This window comes from Pieris rapae, chromosome 1 (genome assembly GCF_905147795.1).
Source record: "Pieris rapae chromosome 1, ilPieRapa1.1, whole genome shotgun sequence".
NCBI lineage: Eukaryota > Metazoa > Arthropoda > Insecta > Lepidoptera > Pieridae > Pieris > Pieris rapae.
Window position 1 is genome coordinate 7,132,370 of NC_059509.1, and position 21,681 is coordinate 7,154,050.

The 21,681-nt window shown below is 31.8% G+C and overlaps 3 protein-coding genes across 4 annotated transcripts; 1 reads left to right on the top strand and 2 right to left on the bottom strand.

Annotated features, from left to right (window-relative positions):
• Positions 1 to 971: 971 nt before the first annotated feature.
• LOC110994397 lies at positions 972 to 10,343 on the bottom strand. Its single transcript, XM_022261011.2, has 11 exons — positions 10,191 to 10,343; positions 8,515 to 8,720; positions 7,871 to 8,025; positions 6,851 to 7,050; positions 6,278 to 6,779; positions 5,689 to 5,847; positions 5,142 to 5,338; positions 4,521 to 4,684; positions 3,809 to 4,012; positions 2,516 to 2,683; positions 972 to 1,405 (listed from the first exon to the last, which is right to left on the bottom strand). Exons 2-11 carry the CDS (start codon positions 8,609 to 8,611, stop codon positions 1,014 to 1,016), a joined length of 2,238 nt encoding a protein of 745 aa, XP_022116703.2. The 5' UTR covers positions 8,612 to 8,720; positions 10,191 to 10,343; the 3' UTR covers positions 972 to 1,013.
• Positions 10,344 to 12,675: 2,332 nt separating this feature from the next.
• On the bottom strand, positions 12,676 to 16,946 carry LOC110994364 (nucleoside diphosphate kinase 7). Of its 2 annotated transcripts, XM_022260965.2 has the most exons (7): positions 16,401 to 16,946; positions 15,997 to 16,277; positions 15,764 to 15,925; positions 15,110 to 15,308; positions 14,529 to 14,774; positions 14,282 to 14,395; positions 12,676 to 13,205 (listed from the first exon to the last, which is right to left on the bottom strand). In XM_022260965.2, the coding sequence occupies exons 1-7, from the start codon at positions 16,401 to 16,403 to the stop codon at positions 13,065 to 13,067; spliced, it is 1,146 nt and encodes a 381-aa protein (XP_022116657.2). In that variant the 5' UTR covers positions 16,404 to 16,946; the 3' UTR covers positions 12,676 to 13,064. The 2 variants fall into 2 exon arrangements, with proteins under 2 accessions (XP_022116657.2, XP_045486062.1); XM_045630106.1 differs by lacking the exon at positions 16,401 to 16,946 and having other exon boundaries at positions 16,115 to 16,243.
• An 800-nt stretch (positions 16,947 to 17,746) lies between these two features.
• On the top strand, positions 17,747 to 20,861 carry LOC110994348 (nucleoside diphosphate kinase 7-like; the record flags this gene model as incomplete). The annotated part of the gene is made up of 6 exons (XM_045630790.1): positions 17,747 to 18,036; positions 18,111 to 18,272; positions 18,674 to 18,872; positions 19,896 to 20,141; positions 20,484 to 20,597; positions 20,733 to 20,861. Coding segments are annotated over exons 1-6 (1,089 nt in total), but the record flags the coding sequence as incomplete, so codon positions are not given.
• Positions 20,862 to 21,681: the final 820 nt, after the last annotated feature.

A 21,681-nucleotide genomic window follows, 5' to 3' on the forward strand; every position in this document is an offset into this window, starting at 1 on the left:
ACTGAAATGTATCCATATGCTATCTATTGTCAACTTAAATAAATTGTGATAATTGTTTACGGTACTTTAGTAAGTAGAACAGCTGAAGCACGAGATGACCCAAGCCTATTTGTTAGCGGGATAATAAATGTCATAGTCTGAGGCTCAAAAGTGTTACATATTTAGACAACATATTTGATATTGTCAATTAATATTATATATATACAGATATTTAAACCCGTTGTAAATTTCCAAATCCGACTGGATTTTGGAAAGTCACAGTGCCAGTCACCCGCATTTAAAAGCACTTTAAAGATACTTAATACATACGAGTAATTTATACTAAATAAATATCAACAGCAAAGAAACGTATTATTTTACAATAGAAAAATATAGGCAAGGTATATCTATCAAGCATCCATCACGCAAAATAAAAAGTTACAAGTCTATGAAAATTAATGTATAATTTAGTCAAATGTATAAGTTAATCAAATCAAACTGAAACAAAAATTGGAGGCCTAATAAGTTGTAGTGCTACTTTTTTTAAGGTCACATCAAGTTTAATCAGACCGGCTTGCCTTAAAAAAATACAGGTGCAAGAATAAGTTTGCCGCATTCCCATCAATCCTTTTAGTTTCAAATAATGTGCTGAATAATATATCTCTTGTATAAATATATTTTTACAAAATAAGATGATAGATAGAAAGTTTCTTGCCAGATGTGTTGCGAACTGGTAACAAATGTAAATTTAGAATTAACTTCTTTTCTGACGTTCATAAGACTTACGGGCTATGTTTATTTGGAAACTTGAAAAGGTTTTTTGTTTGTGTATTTGTAAGGATTATTTAGTCATTAATTTGATCTAATGGTTCTTATATTTTCTATAAGAGCTATGTTGCGCCCGAAAGATAAAAAATGGTTTGCTATTTATCGCGCTATATAACAATTCAGACATAAAAACGGAAAGATATAGAAACACACATATAGCTATGTAAAAATATATTATCATATTCACAATAATTTAAAACTTAAAATTAGGTTAAGCGCTTTTCTTGTATTTTCTTTGAGTCATCTTTGCATAATTCATTATCCAAATACGCTGGGTTTTCTACACCAGAGTCACTGCCGCCATCTGTTGTATCCTTAACTAATTTCAAACGGTCCAAGCCAGTCATTTCACAAGAGGTTTTGTCAGCGACATCTATGGCAGCTTTTATATCTGAAGTCTCGCACGACTCTACATTTGCATTATTTTTAGCAGAGATGTCGCTTTCTCTACATTTCACAAACTTTCTTATACAAAATCGATTGAAAACGAAGTAAAATAAGCCAGTGACCAACGTAGCTGCCGCAAATAGTCGATATGTCAATCGAGTACCGAAGAATTTCATCAAATAACCACCAATAAGACTTCCGGCGCCTTTACCTACAACAAGAAGAATTCACAATTAAATTATTAAAAAAATAATATACTAAAAGATACACAAGGTCAAATGTCTCAATCTTCGGTTACATTTGCATAATTTAAAAAAAAACTGGATTTTTCGTTTCCTATAATGCATTCAACTACTTCACGTTATGTTCAATTTCTATTACGGATGCAGAGCTACTGGTAATCTATGGAAATTGTGCAGAATTCTATCAATACAGAGAATCCTAGTGTGGGAGCTAGTCTTGTTTCTTCGGGGTCACCAAGGCCAAACACATTTTTACTTAATGAGTCATAAATATATACTATTCTTACAGTAATAAGCCAATACGGTGACGTTGAAAGTAAATAAATATAAGAATATATATCATATAAAATACATAATATACACAATATCGTTACTGTGAGCTCACTCTGCGAGCATATAAATATATCGATAGAGAGATATTGATAGTGAAAAACAGGAAACGGTAAGTGCAATGTCTTTGTTAGAGGATCGGTGCTGTGGTACAATACACTAGTCCTTGGTCCTTGCCGTCGCACATATCCCCTAGGTACAAAGACACCGACTTCCTGGGGGAACACTTGGGTTGCTGCACACTACCGCAAGACTTTATGTAATATAAACTTATAGTATAACGTATAAAAAAGTATATTTAAAAAAATTTTTTTTCAATTTTATGGCAATAGTTATGTTATAATTTTATGCCAATTTTAAGACGTTTTATATTTATATATGTCATAATATGTAATTTATTACAGACGGCTATTATAACGATATTTTTTTCATATTAGCTATTTCAGATTGTCACTAAAATTATATTTGACACATACAATTAAAAAGCTTTTTGTATTAAAATTGTAGAATAGTGTATTTTTTATATAATACAAAAAGTACCATAAGACTGCTTTACCGATACATAATCTGTAAGTAATTCAAGAGACCATTTTTCAGGAATCTACCGAGTTTACAATAATTAATGATAAATCCCAAGATCATACACAAAGCAAAACATCGGCACAGATTCGTAATTTGCAATAAATAAATATTTTATCGTGTATTATCTGCCTATTCAATGCAAATCTTCATCAAACATAATAACGTACCAACGCCATAATAGAGTCCTCCCAGTAATCCTTGTACGGAAGAATCGGTGGTAGTCGAGGAAAGGAGTGCCGCATACGTGACCGCCGCAGTGAACGACAAAGACAAAGTCACCGATTCCATCGCTTCAAATATTAAACTCAGCCACGGGTTGTATATGAACGAATAGCCTGGAATTATAATAATTCTAAATAATACTTCTAATCTTAATTATAATAATGGAATTATAAATCGAATTAATTATAAATTCTTCGGAACCTTGCCTAAAGGGACTCCTTTTAATAATATTTTTTTAATAATTAAATTTTAAGGTTAGTTATTAGATATATTTTTATGTATTATGTTATTTGTTTTGAATTGTATTTAAATAAAGAAAGATTTATGTGTCTATAAAATATGTGTCATTATAAATCTACATTTATAAAATAGCGATTTATAAATTAAAACAAGTTTTATGATTATATTTTGTATTCTAAAATCCCAAATAATAATAGATAGATCGTATAAAAATTTATAAATATTAAATGAATGAATCAGTGGCGCTACAACCTCTTTTTAGGTGGTGGCCTCAGATTTCTGAATCTGTTTCATGATCATATTTAAATCTAATAGGCAAGTAGGTGGTCAGTCTCCAGTGCACACACGTCGTCGAATTTTTGGGTCTAAGACATGTCGGTTTCTTCACGATGTTTTCCTTCACCGTTCGAACAAATGTTAAATACGCACATAGAAAGAAAGTCCATTGGTGCACAGCCGGGGTTCGATCCTACGACCTCAGCACGAGAGTCGCACGCTAAAGCCACTGGGCCAACACTGCTGTATAAATATTTATACAGATCTATTTTATTTAAATATCTATTTAATATTTATTAAAATGGATTTCATACCCAAATTTCGCATATTAAAAAGTCTATTTGGCTATTAGCACTTTTTTATATATAATTCAATAACACTATTACAAACTTGTTTTTCGCAATGGCGACATGTGCAATGCAAAACGGTTTAAACATTTTATATTTTTATATAATATTTATATTATATATATAAAATGTTTTTGAAAGTAAAGTTTATATATATATTATGAAATTAAACTTTACTTACAAAGTCAAAATAACTATATATTTAGGTAAGCAATAAAAGGGTTTAATCTAAAGAAAATAATAAAATGACCCCAGTTTTCTTGCTCTGATTTCTCATTTATAAACCAGTCCATAACGTGTAGACATCTGTTTGTCCATGAAAGGTTTGTTGACTTTACGATACACTCTCCAATTAATTATCAAAGAAATACATACCAAAAAGACGAATGGCGTAGAAGATGAATCCGATGAAAAGTACATTGGAATGTCCTATTTTTTTAATGATAGGACCTGATAATACTAAGAGAGGTAAGCCAGCGACCCCACCCACTGTGATAGTAATGCCCATGAGCGATTGTGACGCTCCTAGGTCTTGTAGGAACCAGAATAGGAAGCTTTCGAGATATCCCCAGGCAGTTCCTGTAATATACGAAAAAACAAAATTAATATGTGAAGTTCTATAAGTTATATTGTGTATTTTAATCAGAATGTTGACAATACGAAAACGAAAAACTCAATTTTAAAGTCAAAGTAACTCAAAGTTTTAATTATATATGTTTTAATATAATGAAATGTTCAAAAGCAAACTTTTGCTCTTGAAAATTGAATTTTTTGAATAGACTGTGACACCTTGATAGTTGAATCTATGTTCACATTTATTGGTTTAAAATATATTTCTAGAGTTCATGACGAGAAAAAAAACGCGATAGAGGAAACATTTTTAAAAACAATTCCCAGAACATGAAAAGACGGAAACGTAACGAGATATTATTAATAAATATTATAATTAATATCTTGTCGTAAAAAAGCTAACAGGTACATTTAATGCAATGAACTCGTGCATCAGGATATAGATTTTGGAACATTATAGAACTCTATAGAAATACATAACCGGTTATTATTTGTATTGCCGTTGTGAACTACTTACCCATTACAACACAAACGATGAGAAGAGCGACGATTTCGAAGTTTTTAAATACCGTGATAACATCTTTTACTAGGGTTTTTGCAGGTTTTTTAAACTCAAGGTCAAGGCCTAACACTAGGATCCCAGACATTACCTTCAACACTGCATACATATAAAATGCAGGCCTGCAACATTATACAAGAAAATCTAGGGTATTAGAAACTGGTTCGAGACTACGAATATGGTGATACTTAACAAATCTTTGTTTTCTTTTGCATCTAAATAACAAGACTTCTAAATAAAAAGTACTAGTCGTAATTGCTACAACTCGTATTTCCATAGAAAGCTATTGTTGACAGCGGTATTTTCCTATAGACCAACCTACGATACGTTGTCAGTACAGAAGCCAATTTTTGTGTTAATAAAAACTATAGTTTACGGCTATATTTCTAATTTATACTCAATAGTTCTTCATTGTTTCCTTTCAAACCTACAAGTACGAATTATATAGGTAGCCTACAAAAAGTCAGCCACGCATTCGAGAGAACTGTCAAATGTCAATGGTAATTAGGTATATAATGTATGACCGCGGTTTATGCTGAAAGATGAACCTCCAGCTTTAGAATTTTAAGATAATAATACCTGAAGTCTGTATATCCTTTCCCTCTACTAGCATAATCAATGAACAACCCTGAAAGTGGTGAAGAAATCATGCCTCCAACACTTCCATAAACTTTCTGCATTCCGTAGTCGGCTTCTTGCTCTCTAATTATGGCTATTACAGCACCTTCAAACAACGCAAACGATGTTCCACTAATAATACCAATAAACACTCGAAGCTGCAAAAATACACATTTTAAAGGATTGTCATAGTTTTTAGATTTAATTTGCACTTTCAAATTTTTTCTCCTATAAATGAATCAATAGATTTTAAATGTATAAGTGTGCTAAGGATTATTTGAATATCTAGGAGAAGGTTAGACATACATTAGGTGAACGTCTTATGTAATATACCAGTTCTTCGCTTAAAAACTTTTGGACAACAGTTAAGTTAGATTGTTACGTGATTTAACTGTCACGAGAAAGTTAACTCTTGGCTTCAATACATACCTAAGTATGAATGATATGTTGATTAGATTTGCTACTGACGTTTCCTCCAAAACATTTATCAAATTAAATTAAGACTTACAGCCATATAACTCCAGAAAGTAAAAGAAGGATCTATATCAATCTTTTGTTGACTATTTTCACAGAGACTTGCCCGAGGTGTTGTCATGGCACAAACCGAGTAACATTTAGAAAATTCTTTATCTCCAATGTGAACTATGACTTCAACGTCGTTTTCAGCCTGAAATTTTCATAAATAGTCTTCATTTCGATCAAACATCTCACATAAGGTTTTCCATTTCAAACAAAACATGGAAAACCTGCCTACATTAAAAATTACTCTTCAATAATAATTATCTTACAAGTAAACAGAAGAGAACTTAATTTATCGCCATACACTAAAAGAGGACAAATAATCAGCACTTTATTGAATGTTAATGATAAAGATAATGAGCTTTAATAAGCGATCCGTAGACTCTGTAGAATGTCATTGTTCTAAGTTTTCTCAGTATCTGCCTTGACCTTTTGATAGATTAGCCCATGATAAGTATTAGGTAGGTACCTATTATTAAATACAGCAGATTTATTACAGTCGCTATATATAACAAATTTAGATGCCACAACATTTCTTATTCTAAATGTTTTATTAACATTTCAACAGTGATACTTACTTTCTTGAACCTATCGATACATGTTGTACCATCAACTTCTTCAAAATCTTTAAAGGGTTTATTTTTACTTTGTATGGCATTAATTGAATACATTGGTGATTCATCCACATCATCTTCTATACGCCGTGCTACTCTTGCCCGATAATCTTCATGCATGTCCTTTTCTAATTCCGAAATTAAATCAAAGTTTCCCAACAAACATGTGATGTTATTTAAATCATTACAATTTATAGTATACAATTGCGGCGTAGGAAAATAAATTTTGTAATCGGACACTTGCGTCATGGTTGAATTAAAATTTGGATCGTTTGTCAGGATACGAACTGTTTTTCTATCATCTGAATCGAAATCTTTGGATATTTGTTTTATGGCGTTTCGATATATAAGCCGCTGTGATTGTGTCAAAGACTTAAAATTAATATTATAGGATTTACTTTTAAGTACAACATTCATATCTGTCGATGCGTTTTGAGATTGGCAAATAAATCCGCACGATTGTAACCTTAAAACAAAATACATAATAAAATACCAGAAGATACAAATCAGACAGCAAAGAGGATCCGACACACTTACGTCAAATTGATATCATGTTCATATGGATGTAAAGGATGACAAGAATATTGTCTAACATCTTGAAGTTGCAGAACAGTATTGTCGCACGAGGCTAGTAATTCTACCGCGGGTGGATATGTTATGGTATATCTACCAACGGGCACAAGAAGTAGTAGCAACGCTGATAAGCCACCCATAGCTGATGTAAGAGCCAATAATAACTAGAATTGAATACAATTTAAAAAATCCAAATAAAATTATTAAAGCGTAAACATAAACGTAATTTCAGAAACAATTCCTAGTAATCCACGACTTTGACTTTTTAAAACCTCCTGATAAGCTACTGATTATAAAACAGGATGTAACGTTTAAGGTAATCATTAGCGAAACTAATAGAAGCTACATTTGAGTCTCAATTGTATGTCCATCTGCAATGAAATGACATTGAATAATAGAGTCATCGATTTAAGTGCACAGACCGTAAAATCGTCTCGTGATATTTTTTCATAGACTTTGTATATGGCAAAATCACTATTTTATTACTGCCACAACCACAAAACGTTATTGTTTAATCAGTTGGTCAGTAAAAATGCTTGAAATTATATTTTTCAAATTTATAAGTTTTGTCCTTATTTTTAAGCCAAATAAAAATAAGAATTTTAGAAGGAACAGAAAGTTGATCTTATTTACGCGGCAAGTATTATGTTTTGTTGTATATTATTTGAGTGAGATAAATTATTGTCCCCATAAGATACGTAAGAATAACTATTATTAAAATTACGACAGACAATGGCATGCTTTGATTGGGGTGTGTATATTTTTATATCGTGTGTGTATTATGTTTTTACATAAACGTACGTAATCAGAAGTTGCCTCTTAAATGTTAAATACTTCCTGTAAAAATTTGGGGGATTATTATAAATACTCCATTGTTATATTTTTTATATAATATTTCACGGCTTGTTTACAGCCAACGGAATCAGTTTGGCGCTTATAACAATTTATTTATCATTATTAATAATTGTAATAATTTAAACTTACTCTAAAGTTACCAATTTTATCGGCAAACAATCCGGCAAGTGGAGGTATCATTATCAAAAAGAGCGGTGTCAGAGACGACATCACAGCAGTTTCTTCCACATTTATACCCAATTCCCGCATGTGTATTGTTAAGTAGGGATATAGAACCAATTGCGCTACAATGAAAATCATTATTAAAATATGCCATTTTCAATAGGAAGTGCTTCCAAGAACCCAGCATGTGGCTGACATAATAGGTACTATAATTTATTATACAATGTAGTTCTCGTAGGTACTTTATATCTCTTATAGAAGAGACATTTACGCCTCCAACCCTCAGAAGTTACTACAGAAGATACTCATTATCATTTTGAGGGTGAGCAAGACTGTGTTCAGACAAAATTGCTGAATGCACCTATTTACTCCTTGCAAGCAGGCAATGAGTGTAATGTAAAGCGTGTAGCAGTGATTCCACGCGTGTACTGAATAGTGAGTCAAGAAGGCAGAGGCACCAAATAGAAGATTAGGTCGACCGAGTGAACGTGGGTGCATGTGAGTTCCTTCGAGACGAAGTGACTCACAATTCGGTGGACGCGCGATACATGAAGATCTAAAAACATCAGTTATCTATAAAATGGCCAATGAGGAATTGTGAGGCTACTTACTTGAGGCATGAACAAAGCATAGTATCTTAAGGGGCATCAGTTTTTTCTGTCGGAAATCATCCAAAATTCTTTTGAAGAATAACCGGATTAAATGCATTTTTCAATAAATTATCTTTAACACTAAGTCGGAAAACTCGTCATCGGTCCTTCAAAAAAGTTTCTTCTTCGATACACTTGATTCATGAAAGTGTATAAAAATAACCTTCCTGTAAAATGATTGTTTATAAAATATTAAATACATTTGTTTTTTTACTCCATTGGTTCCAGTCAATTTGGACAGCTCAATCAAAGAAACTGACTGTGTACTTAAGCTTTACTCACACTTATGAATTTTGTACGTAAAATATTGAAAACTGTTTAATATCTAAGATATATAAATATCAATCAAGTAGCAACAACCTCGTCGATTTACTAGACAAATCGCGGACATACGATCGAAAATCATCACAACCCGTTTCTCAAAGGTCAATAAAAACTGAGTCTCAAAATTCGTTTATAAATTGTGGAAATCTGAGTTAGGTAATATTACGTCTAATTAAAATGGGATCATCCTAAAAATATAATTTATCAAATAAACTAATATAATAGCCAATCGATAAATTACACTTAAAAAAACAAAAGAACTTAGAATTTGTATATTCATATTTGTACTTTTATAATTTATCTCGTTTACAGACGTAAAAGTGTGTACTCTATGTATAAAGGAATTAGTCATTGTGTACAAGTTGCATATCAAATACAATCTTCATAATAACGAGCTACTAACACAATAGAAACCTAACCAGGTTCTCATAACAATATACAGCGTTTAAACAAAACCATGCTAGTTGAGTGACTAGAGGTCACAGGTAACTGTATTTTGTACTAATTAGTATAGACACTTTTCCTTAACAGATGTTCAAAAGTATAGTTATAACTGAATAACTGCCTAATGTAAATATATTTTAATCATACACGGATATTGACATAAAAGTCGCGGAAAACATTATTGTCTTTTATATCAAAAGCTAACCCAAAATTCTGAACATTCAACGTACGTACACTAAATCACTGGGGCACAGTTTATATAGCAAATATATCTATTCTATCTATATAATTAAAGCTTGTACGGTATTTTAACCAGAAAATACTTTACATTCTGATAAGTATTAAATCAATTCTTCGTGGAAGGTCTCATATTTATGGATGATCGCAATAAATAAATACTTTACACATTTAAAATTCTTGCAGAGAAGTATTTTCTGTTTCGTAACCATAATACTTATGAAATAACGACTGAAATGTACAAAGCTTATCTACTAAGACCAACGTAACCTACAATTAAATTTATATGATATGAATATAAATTTAAGAATTTTCCTGAGCTCAGGATGCACTCAATAATTTTTTTACTCCAGGAATAAAACTTTATAGAACGAGATGGATTTATGAACATAAAGCAATTTAAAAAAAATATAATATAGAACCCTTCATACAAACTCTCTTCTCACGATTATATAAACGAATACAAATTAGTATTAAAACGATTTGGATTCAACATGTTAAGCGAAAATACTTTTAATAAATACATAAGTATGATTTATGGAAAAGAATTAGTAATGTGTTTGCATAATTTCAACGTCAAACGCAACAAATTGCCAAAACTATCAAACTACTTAAAAGCCAACAGTACTTACCGTCATCGATAAACTTAGTTACAATTATAAGTTCATAACTCTGAAACTCCTTTACAATACAGCCAGTTTTGTACAATATTTTTTTTAATATTTTGCGCGTCGTTTTTTCGCGTGTTGTCCGCGCGCGATTCGATTTTGCTTTACGACCACGCTAGCAAAACTCTGTCGTGCTCTCACATACACCTACTGGCTCACAAACAATTCACCAGTTAACTCTTGATATACATATGTATATTAAGTGCACACCAAGGCACTCAAAATTTACTAAGTATATATTCGTTATTTAGGAAAAAAGTTGTGTTTATCATTTTAATGTGTTGTAGGGATAATGTGAGTATTAAGATATTTAAGTTTTTGCTTCAAATCATTAAAAAGGCGCATTAGATGAATGAAAACCCAAGAGTTCATTGGAATGGACATTAAATTAGGTTTTTCTTGACAGTAAATTAGGTTGTCATATAATCAAAATCAGATCTTCAGACAGATAATTAGTTTTATTTCTATGATATTAGTTAACTATAAGGTTACTACGTTAACAAGGACAGCAATTCGGCAGTACTTCAGTACCTTAGCTTCAATGTGCCTGATGGGTACGTCAGAAAGCGACATCCTCCGGTATTCATGTGCCCATAGCTAGGACTAACCTTCTGCTATTCATGTTATTCGCAAGGGCACATGTTATTCGGTGCGTTAATTTACTTAACAAAATACATAGGTCTGGTTAGCGGACCTTTTTCATTGTCCGTTGAGTGAGCTGGGAAAAGTTATATTATTTGTTAGTTCCTACAGCTAGTTAGTAAATTTATTGAATTTTAAGAGACTTAATTCGCCGTGTAGTTTAAAGCAGGCCATGTCCTCTAAAACTGACCATAATTTTAAGACTAAAGGGTTGAAGTCTGCTCAGTCTTCAGCTCTTACGAAGTCCGGAACGTTGGTTTCAAACCAGGCTTAACCAGGGTAGTTTGTGCTTGGTGACCAGGTACAGAATCCTGCTGAAAAGTCCGCGGTATATTTTTATAAAGTGTATCGGTGAGAGGTTTCACAACATGATGCAAGACCATTTGATGTGCCAAAGTACACTTTGGCTAAAGTTTTCACTCGTTTTTCACAAAAATGTAGTTTTGTGACTCCATGATGAGACACGCCCCACGAAACCATCACTGACGCAGGACTATGACCACGTTGTACCTTTCCGACCACTTAAGCAGCATCTTTAGAACTGTGAGAGCGTACACTTGTTCATTTTGCTTATTGTAGTGTTCTTAAATCGTAAAAAAATCCCGCGAATCGCGGTTGTAAAGACTGATTTAGGCCATGTATATCGGACGTTAAGCACAGACCAGCAGCCCACTGAAGTATTTCCGAACCAATTCGACTGGGGTCCTTCAAGAAAGAGCGTACAAAAATCTTAAACGGCCGGCAACGCACTAGAGCCCTCTGGCATCGAGTGTCCATGGGCGGCGGTATCATTTAACATCAGGTGAGCCTCCTGGCCGTTTGCCCCCTGTTCTATAAAAAAAAACCTTCAGGTCTTCTTTTATAATACGCCACAGAGTCCTAGCGGGAATTTTCATTTCTCACGATAAGATTTTATGCTTCTAATGGGGTTTTGACGAATGGCTTTAACAGCTTATATAGTACTACAGCATGCGGCCGCCCCGATTTTTTCTAGTCTTCGACAGTTGTTGTGTTACAAGTGTTGTATCTGTTGATAGTACGATATACGAACATACGGCTGATACCAAGCTTTTGCTGTGTCTGGAATATGTCCGACGGCTCCATACCCCCTTTGTGCAAGGCGATCACTGCAAACCTATTTTCCTTAACACTCCATTCAATATTGTAAATTGATAATGAACACGAAAAAATAAGTCAAATGGCGCAAAATCGAAAGAAGTTTTTACAATAATACACTTATGCGTTCCAAATTCAAAATTATAAAAAGGTTAAAAAAGAAAAGTTTTTATGTAACAGTATTTATGGCCCAACTAATTACATACTATTTTACAAATCGAATACTTGTTCAAGATATTTGATATGCGATTCAGAAATGTTGACGTAATTATATGAAAATTGCTCAGATACAGATTACTTATTAAAAGGCATTTACAATTACTTGAATGCTTTGTGATAACTGTTTTTGAATATTAAAAATAAAACGTTATTCATGTTCATTTTACTATAGATATGTACCACATATGATTTTTACTAAATTCGTAAAATTCATTCAAACTAGGATAAAATATGCATTACGATGACGTCATTCACTAAAACGCACGACAACTTCACGACCTTAACGAAGATTGGGGCAAAACAGCCCACTGAGTACTGACCAGTCAGTGGTAATAAAGTGTAAAACGAGCAAGAATTCTCGCTCCCTATATTGATGGGAGGAATAGTTCACATTCTGATTCCTCAGTCACAGGCTTTAATGAAATGGTTGTTAATGAGATTTACATTAGGAGACAAAATGATAAATTATGCTCATAATTTATTTATTAATCCCACAGTAACAGCACAAAATATAATCTAATAACTAATCAAAATCAGTCTTTTATAACCTATTACATATATGACTAACAATTGTGTAGCAGCCTAGAAATATCGTACGGAGAGTAATATTATTTAGTACCATTTATTAGATTAGATTAGATAGATTGGATCCATTTACTATATAATCTCTCTCTTGAACCAAAGATTTATATGGTATTTACCACATATTTGCTTATAGCAACTGAAAAAAATGTTATCGGCCAATGCAATATTCAAAGAGCAATATTAAAAAAAATTGAATAATATAAAAGCGTGATAGACCTTCGGCTTCAAAAATATACCTAATATCAGTAAATAAACATTGATATAAATCATAAAACATTACAAATTTAAAATTTTGAAGAAATATTCCACTTCAAGTAAGCCATCCTCTGCTAAGTCACTACAGTGTACAGCATTTTGCACCTTTGTCTTCCCAAGATTAGCTCGCATTGTGTTTGGACGTAATAATCTTGCAATTTCCTAAAAAAATATTAAGAAACTTTTTATATAATTTATTTATTTCTTTATAAAAGCACTCCTGCCCAAACAGGTAACCCTAAAATAATAAAATTAAATTTTCCAACGAAACAAAAAAAACTAAATGACATACTTAAAATACAAGAAATATACTAACTGCTATAGGCACTAAGAAATAATAAAAAGATTATTTTATAGTAGAAGTAAGTATATTTTAAAAATATCTTTAAGTTTTCACTCTTATCAATTTAGGGTTCACTCAACGGACAATGAAAAAGGTCCGTTAACCTATGTATTTCGTTAACTAAATCAATACACCAAATGGTATGTGCCCTTTGATGAAGGTTAGTTCTAGCTGTGGGTACATGAAGTAACGGACGATGTCGTTTTCTGACGTACCCATCAGGTACATTGATGCTTAGGTACAGAAGTACTGCCGAATTACTGTCCTTGCCATGTAACAATTTTATTACGTAGATCACAAGCGCGAATTCTCGTCGTACACTTAGATCGTTGTAGCCATAAGCCAACAGAACCAAGAATAAATAAAGTCTGATACATGAGTGGATAAAAAGGGTACACACTGTACATCCTATGATACATACACATCACCTTATACTTAAGTTAAGGACAGCTGGTCATGATTAATTTATTCAATAAAATAAGCCCCGAGGAATACATTGTTTTGAGATTACATCAATTTTTCAACAAAATTAGCATTTACTGGAATTCACTACTTTTAACTATTTTAGCTTTTAACACAAGCGGGTGTTATGGATTCAAACTCAGAAAATAAGTTGATGGTGATGGATACTTAGAAAATTTTACTCTTTTAATGTATATTGCGTATACATACACGAAGGAAAACCAAAATGTATTAAAATCGTTTCGACTTATTTGAGTCTATAAAAAATTTTTTTTTTGTATTAGCGAAGGTCAATGAAAGAGATTAAATTACTGGGTTTCAGTCCATGAAGGTCAGTGTGAATGACTTCATAGAAACAACTTCAAAGTTTGGACTTAAGTGAGTTTGTCCAGAACTTAGGCGGTATTAATCATGGTTTCCAACAAAAACATACCGGATCAGATGGTCCCACTAATTTTCTAAACTCAATAGCTGTATTAGTACGCTTATCCTTCGCAACAATTTCCATTGCTATACATGGACCACTTGACAGCTCTTCCACCATTCCCTGTAAATGCAACATCTTAAACAATTAAAATAAAAAAGATTTCATGAAATGGTAAGGATGTGGCCATTACAATAACCAAAAGTAAAATTCTCTATAGGAAGTCTACAAAGAAAAATAAAGCCTTGAAATGTACCTTATATTCTTGAACAATTCCCTTATAAACTTCATAGAACTCTGCCGCATTGATATTTTCAACTATGAACATGTTCAAAGCTGTGATATCAAATCCACCTTCGTCAATTGCTTCCAATGCAGCACCAAGTTTACCCTCTCGTATGGCATGTGGTTTCACAATACATAGCGTGCAGTTTGACAGAGTGGCTGTCAATTGAAGCCTTGTTAAATGAAATGGTGGTGAGGGAAAAAAATATTCCACATCCTATAAAAATAATTATAGAAATTAGAGTATTTGTTGGTCAGGCCAAGCAAGACATTTTTAATATTAGGCTGGTAATTTCACCATACATTATAAAAAAGTTTAGTACAAGCTCTATAAAAAAATTGCAAAAATGTGCTTTATGGTCAGTAGTCTTAAAAAGATAAAGGACTTAACTATAGCTATAACATAGTTTTAACTATATAATATAATATAGTTTTCAGTTAGAAGGCACAGTAAGTTAAGTCAATCAATCAATCAATCTTATTATATGAAGAAGAATGCATGATTATATGAAGACTTCAGCCGAAAGCCTGTATAATATACATCTAATATACCTGAATAGCAGTTTCAGCATCATTGGAGACATCAACACAGTTCTTAACAGGATCAGTTCCATAAAGTGCCCTTATAGTGCCTGGTTTGGCTTTCATTGGATCTTTATCACCAATTATCTGTTTGGAGAGGGCAACAGCATCTTTACCAACAAGCTCCATGCCATACACAAAGTCTCCCGATAGATGCTCCAAAAGAAACCTGGAGATATTATAAAGCTCTTGTGAAGTATGGCTAATGTGAATTTTAATTATCTACTATCAACTTCAATTTGGATTTCAATTATTTGTATACAATTATAATTGTTTTTAAATTGTATAATTTTGGTTATTTTTAAATTAAATATAGATTTATCCTAGTGTGAACTTATTTAAGAACCTTCAAATGAAAGATAGATTCTGAGGCAATTAAAAATTTGTTATTTCTATAATGTAATAGCCAGCAATGTAATGTTGGCCCATAATATATCAAAACTATATCAGTGAATATTTAAAAAAACTAGCCTGGCTATAATATGGAAAATTACAAAATGATGGCATTTCTTACTTAATTAAATTAGGAATTTTATTATCAAACCACAAGAATCTAAGAATATTTAGCGTATTTAAGTTTCTAAGATAATTCACCATATGAAAAGAAATTATAGAATTACTTACGGAAATGTGGGATCTGATAATTGAGACCTATAAAGATAATTTACATCATCCCCTGTTAGACGGGCTTTTTTCATTTTAGTTATCTTAAGGTTGTGTTCATAGAAGTGGGTAATAATTTTTCCAGTAATTTTAGATGGAATGGGTTTAATAAGGGCAAATGTGCTGTAAAAAAATTATATTTTTAAACATGAAACATTAAATCAATTAATTTTAATATCAGACTTAAATCTCACACTTCCATATCCTTGTGCAGTTTTTCCTTTGTATGTTCACATGCAAAATCAATAATTTTAACCAATCTTCCTAATATGTAAAGAGAACTCCCAATAAAGAAACTGTCAAGCGTTATACCATTCACTTTTACTCTTCTTAAAAAGGTCTTCCTGTTCTTCAGATCATACATCTCGATTGTATCATCGGTCGGATAATAAAATACATTAAATCTTCTTACCAGGCTTGCTTGGTTGTCATACCATTCCCCTATAAATGAGTATTTTTCTTTATATGCCCCTTCCTATGGATAAATACATGTTCAGAATAATGACAAATTTGTATTACATATTAATACTCGTAAATATTTATATATAATACAAATTTGTATTTATATATTAATACACAAAATAATTTGACTACTTGCCATAATAATATTTTTTACTGTTAACAAAATATTACATGTACATACTCGAAATTAAAATAAACAAGGGCTAAATTAATTATCGCCTAATTCTGTTTACAAAATATAGAAACAACTCATTGTGTATGTTTTTAAATCTAAAACGAAATTTTCAGTGTTCTCAGCTCTTAAAAATATTAACTGTTTGTATATTGAAATAATATTAAACCTTATACTCTGGGTCTGGTAAGGCAATGTAAGTCTGTGGTTTTGTTAATATTGTCCCGGCGGTCCCTATCCCTAATATCTTGTTCGAACTAGAGATATCCTAACGTATATAAACAGCCAAAATATATACATGTTAATCTATTAGAATTGAAAGATAAGGTAAAAATAAAACAATAGGATTACTAGAACTTTTTCAGAGGACAAACGGCCTGACGGGCGTACAGTGGACACATGGCTATATTAAATGTACGTATCGCTATATCGGCGCCGTCCCTTCCTGATTAAAAAGGCTCGCAGGAGGCCCCGACACATATTAACGGATCCGGATGATCTAATCACAGTAGCAAACGATAAATTAAAAGCCGCCCGCGCGGCCAATAATAATAGTAATAAACAGACTAGGGTTAAAAACCGCCTTCACCGGGGAAGGCGAGGACCTTTACTTCGCACTTCGCTCACTCCAGTGAGCTTCCGTCCTGCCCTTCAGGCGATTGACCCCCCCGCGACGGCCCAAGCCGAGGTTCGAGTCTCACAGGAGACGACCTTGCGCGAGTCGCGGGAACCCCACCCATTCAGGCTAAGCTAAGCTCGCCAAACAGCCTGTGCTGAGCTGTAAAGGCCCTTAAGGCCAACAGCGAGATTCCATTCAAAAAAAATCGGCGCCGTCATCTCGTTCTTGATGACGTCCCGGAGACGGCGGTAGTGGACAATCGGCCTAAAATGTAAAAAATATGCCTACATTTCCTATATTTTAAAAAACCGAAGAAGGCCTCAATTTCATCATGACAGATAACTTGATGCAGTCTTGCTGCAGTCAAAGAAAAAAACCATACATATTACTACAGTTCAAACAAATTTAAAACTGATTATATCGAATCTGATATCTATAGAATTGTACCTATTGAACTGAACTTGTTTCGTTTTTTCTGTCCGATAGTTCTGAAGCTTTGATTATATAACTGTCAATCAAAGCTGTATAGTAAAGGAATATAAAAATAATTTAAAATACATATATTAAATTAAGGTTTTTTGTATTTTCCGTTTACTTTTTTGTAAAATGGTATGTTCGTTCGTATCGTAAACATTGCACGCTGTATATTAATAAATGTACAGTGTTGTACCAATAAAATACTTAATATTTCATTTCATTACAGGTGTATGATTACTTCGATAAGTATACATTTCTTTGCGAAATGTATGATGAAGAAGGAGACGAGATCGTGGAATTAGTTCTTAATTTTTTCCCTTTCGATAATTCTGTACAAATAATCAACACGAAAAAGGGTAAAACTCTTTTGAGACGCGTACAATTGCCTTCATTAAAATTAGAAATGCTTCAAATAGGTAATGTTGTGAATATATTTTCAAAATTACTTAACATCATCGACTGTGCACCTTTGACTCGAAGAACTCTTTTTAAAAATGTGGAAAGGTAGCTTATACTTATGTATGTTATAGAATGTAACTATTTTTTGATAAATAAATAATAATAAATGTTACTTGCAGTACTTTTGCTATGATAAAACCCATCCCACCAAGCGAACATGGCAAAATTTTAACATTCATCATGAAAAACGGATTTCGAATTGTTCGTATGAAAAATGGCAAGATCAGCAAGGACTTTGCAATTATACTGTACCATAACATTTCGGGAAGCAATATGATGCCGTAAACGTTTTATGTTTCTTAGTTTAGTTTTGGTTGCAATAAATGATAATAGTACATATAGTAGTATATACAGTCAAAATATGTAATAACGAAATCGAAGGGACTACCCATATTTGGTCGTAAAAACCGATGATATTGTTAATAAGTAGGTAGGTAATAAAATAGAATTCAGCCGGGACCTTTGATAATGATGATCGTTAAGAAAACATATATATATATATATATATATAATCAACTATCAATCATATATATATGTTTTCTTAACGATGTCGTCGTTTGACTGTATAAAAAAACAGTAAGATAGGATAAAGAATATTTATACAGGTTTTGACTGTAAGTATTTATAAAAACAGATAATCAGTAAAATGTTATAAGTAAAAATATGTTTTCATGATTTTCAGAATAATAATAGACTACATCACGAGCGGAGAGGTTATTGGCCTAGAACTGGTTGCTCCTGATGCTGTAAAAAAATGGCGCAAATGTTTAGGGGCAACCGACCCATCAGAAGCTGCTCCAGGAACTTTACGTAATTTGTATGGAGAAAATACACTAAAAAACATTGCTCATGGTTGTAATACTTTAGAGGATGCAACCCAAGTATGTCCGTTAATTACGTAAAATGGTTACAGTTAGCTAACTTTTAGCTTGCTTTAAAATGACGTACGAATGGTACTCACATTATTTTTACGCGCCGTTAAATTCTTGTATTATTTTTAATTAATGCTCCTTCTCCTCTTATTTTTGGTGATGTTATACAGGTGGTCCAACTAGTGACGCCAATAATTTTTTTTTAGATTCCTCACATCTGAACCAGGCGTGTACGAAAATACCCCATGTATGTTCCGCGATTTTTTGTACTTTTTGAGTCATATATTTTTGTGTTTTCTCTTTTTAATGTTTTCTATCAGCGAGGTTTTTAAAATTCATATTTTTTTGCAGATTTTTTTTCTGTGAAATGATTTCTTAAATGTTTTTCAAATAAAATAAAATCTCGGCTTCCTAAAATTCGTTAAAGCTACACAAAAAAGGTTTTAAAGATAGAAGTTTAGTTTTTAGCTGGATTTGCCGAAACATTCGACTTAAATTTAAAAATACAAAGAGAAGCTTTAACTACATTGAAGAAGAGAATAAGTACACACATGGGGCATTTTCGTAGGTAAACGCCCAAGTGTGAGTGAATGAATGAATGATCTATGAAATGATCCATGAATCTAAAAAAAATTATTGATGTCACTATTTGGACCATCCTGTATATGTTTCAATGTTTGGCATAGGTAAAGTAGGTAATAATAGGCTTAACTACTTTACCTATGCCTATGTGATAAATATTGTGAACAAGATAAAATCACACAAACTCTATAGCTTTATAATATGCATATTGATTATACCATACCAAAGACAATATAACAATAAATAAAATAATGTTATAAAGTTATAAATATTAATAGTTAATAAATAACATCTACTTTATTTTCTCATTTTCTCATCATTATTTCACTTGTATTATGTAAAAATTGATTGTGCTAATTTGCCTAAATTAATTATTTATAAACTAAAAATTAACTCAGCTTGGAAAATTGTAATTTAGAAGAATTACAAGAAAATTTATGTTAATTGTAGATGTTAGAGCTGTTTTTTGGTTATGAGAAAGGCATACCACGAATTCCATATAGAGCTACTTTAAAAAACTGTACATGCTGCATAATAAAACCTCATGCTGTTATTGATGGTAATATTGGCTCCATTTTGGAAGTTATTGCTACATCTAAAAAATTCTATATATCAGCCATAGCTCTATTTTCTGTTAAGCTGATGAATGCAGAGGAATTTTTTGAAATATATAAGGGTGTTCTGCCAGAATATGAAGTTAGTACAAACTAATATATGTATAAAATTATTTAGCTCTTAGCTCTTCTTCTTAGCATAAATCTCCTGCTAAGATTCTAAAACAAGATAGCACAAATTATCACTCCATATCTCAAAATCCAATATACTTTGACATACAAGAGTCACACTGAATCATGTCATGAGAAGCAAGTAATGTAGGTAACAATAGGTTGGTCCCTTTATCACTATTTGTTTTTAAACATTCAATAGGTTATAGATAAATTTTAAAAGGATAAGAAATAATTAATCTATGAAAAACATAAGTATTTTAGTTTTTTACTAGGCCAGATAGTTCTTTTTTTAATGTGGGAATTGTTTCAGGCAATGTGCATACATTTAGCTGAAGGGAAATGTGTTGCACTAGAAGTAAAGTCTGATGATCCAAGTATTAACATTGTGTCTGAATTCAGAAAAGTTTGTGGACCTAGAGACCCTGTATGTAATGAAATAGATTTATCAATTGAGATATTTTATTTCAATATTATTTATTTACTATTTAAAAAAATATCTGTTAAGTTACATCATAATTACAGTAAAACAAAGCTTTTCTCTTAACTATATTTATTTCAGGATTTAGCTCGACAACTGTATCCCGATTCTATAAGAGCTTTATATGGAAAAAGCATTTTATATAATGCAGTCCATTGTACAGACCTCCCAGAAGATGGTGAGCTTGAAGTGGAATATTTTTTTAAATTACTTGCCAATGATTAATATTGTTTAAATCATAGTTCTACTATTTTTTATATGTATTCTTTATAACAGAGTCATTTCCTTCAATTTCTATTTTTTCATACATCCATTTCCGGTTAACTCTGAAATTAAAAATAATTGTGATTGTGTCATTAATAAATTACCTTTAGTTATAAAATGCTAGAAAACGAAAGGTATTATTACCTGCAATCAAATCCACATCTGTTTGAACTGCATTTAGGACATGGAAAATGGCAACCTGGGCATTTTTCATCTAAACAGTCGCAAAGATCTTGCCCTGTTGCACACAGCTGTCCACGGTCATTGTATAATTTTTTAGATTTACGACTCCAAAAAAAATTAAGAAATCTTAGTAACTTTGTTTATAACAAAATTATATTAATAGAATAAAATAAGCTACAAAAATATTTTAAATTAAGAATTTTTTTATTTAATCCTTACAGTTCCATTTAATTCCTAATCTTTGGACTGAACCATTTTGATAAAATAACAAATTATTAATAGTAAATTACTTACTTAAAACAATAGTTTTTTGGGTTTAACTTTCTTCTTTCGCGTGTTCCAGTTATTCCAAGTTCCAAAGATAAACTCGGCATTTGTATTTTTTACAGACAAAACTTTCTGATAATATTGTTACTTGAGAATTGAAGAAATAGCAAGTCAAAAGCTATATAACAATAAACAAGAGCTTGAGTTAAATCTTAAATGTATTTGTACTGCGTGCGTACATATCATTTCCTATATAAGAAGTTACTCTATGGTATATATTATTATTTTTTTTGACATTGACACTGTGATTTTTTTT

Excerpts from the sequence above, each read along its gene's own strand:
- LOC110994397 (XM_022261011.2), bottom strand. The coding sequence starts at position 8,611 with ATGCATTTAATCCGGTTATTCTTCAAAAGAATTTTGGATGATTTCCGA. Across the intron at positions 5,848-6,277 it reads GTATCGATAGGTTCAAGAAA|GCTGAAAACGACGTTGAAGT; the intron begins GTAAGTATCACT and ends TGAAAATTTCAG. Across the intron at positions 1,406-2,515 it reads AGGACTCTATTATGGCGTTG|GTAAAGGCGCCGGAAGTCTT; the intron begins GTACGTTATTAT and ends TTCTTGTTGTAG.
- LOC110994364 (XM_022260965.2), bottom strand. Across the intron at positions 14,775-15,109 it reads ATGCTGAAACTGCTATTCAG|GATGTGGAATATTTTTTTCC; the intron begins GTATATTAGATG and ends TTATTTTTATAG. Across the intron at positions 14,396-14,528 it reads GAATTGTTCAAGAATATAAG|GGAATGGTGGAAGAGCTGTC; the intron begins GTACATTTCAAG and ends TTGCATTTACAG.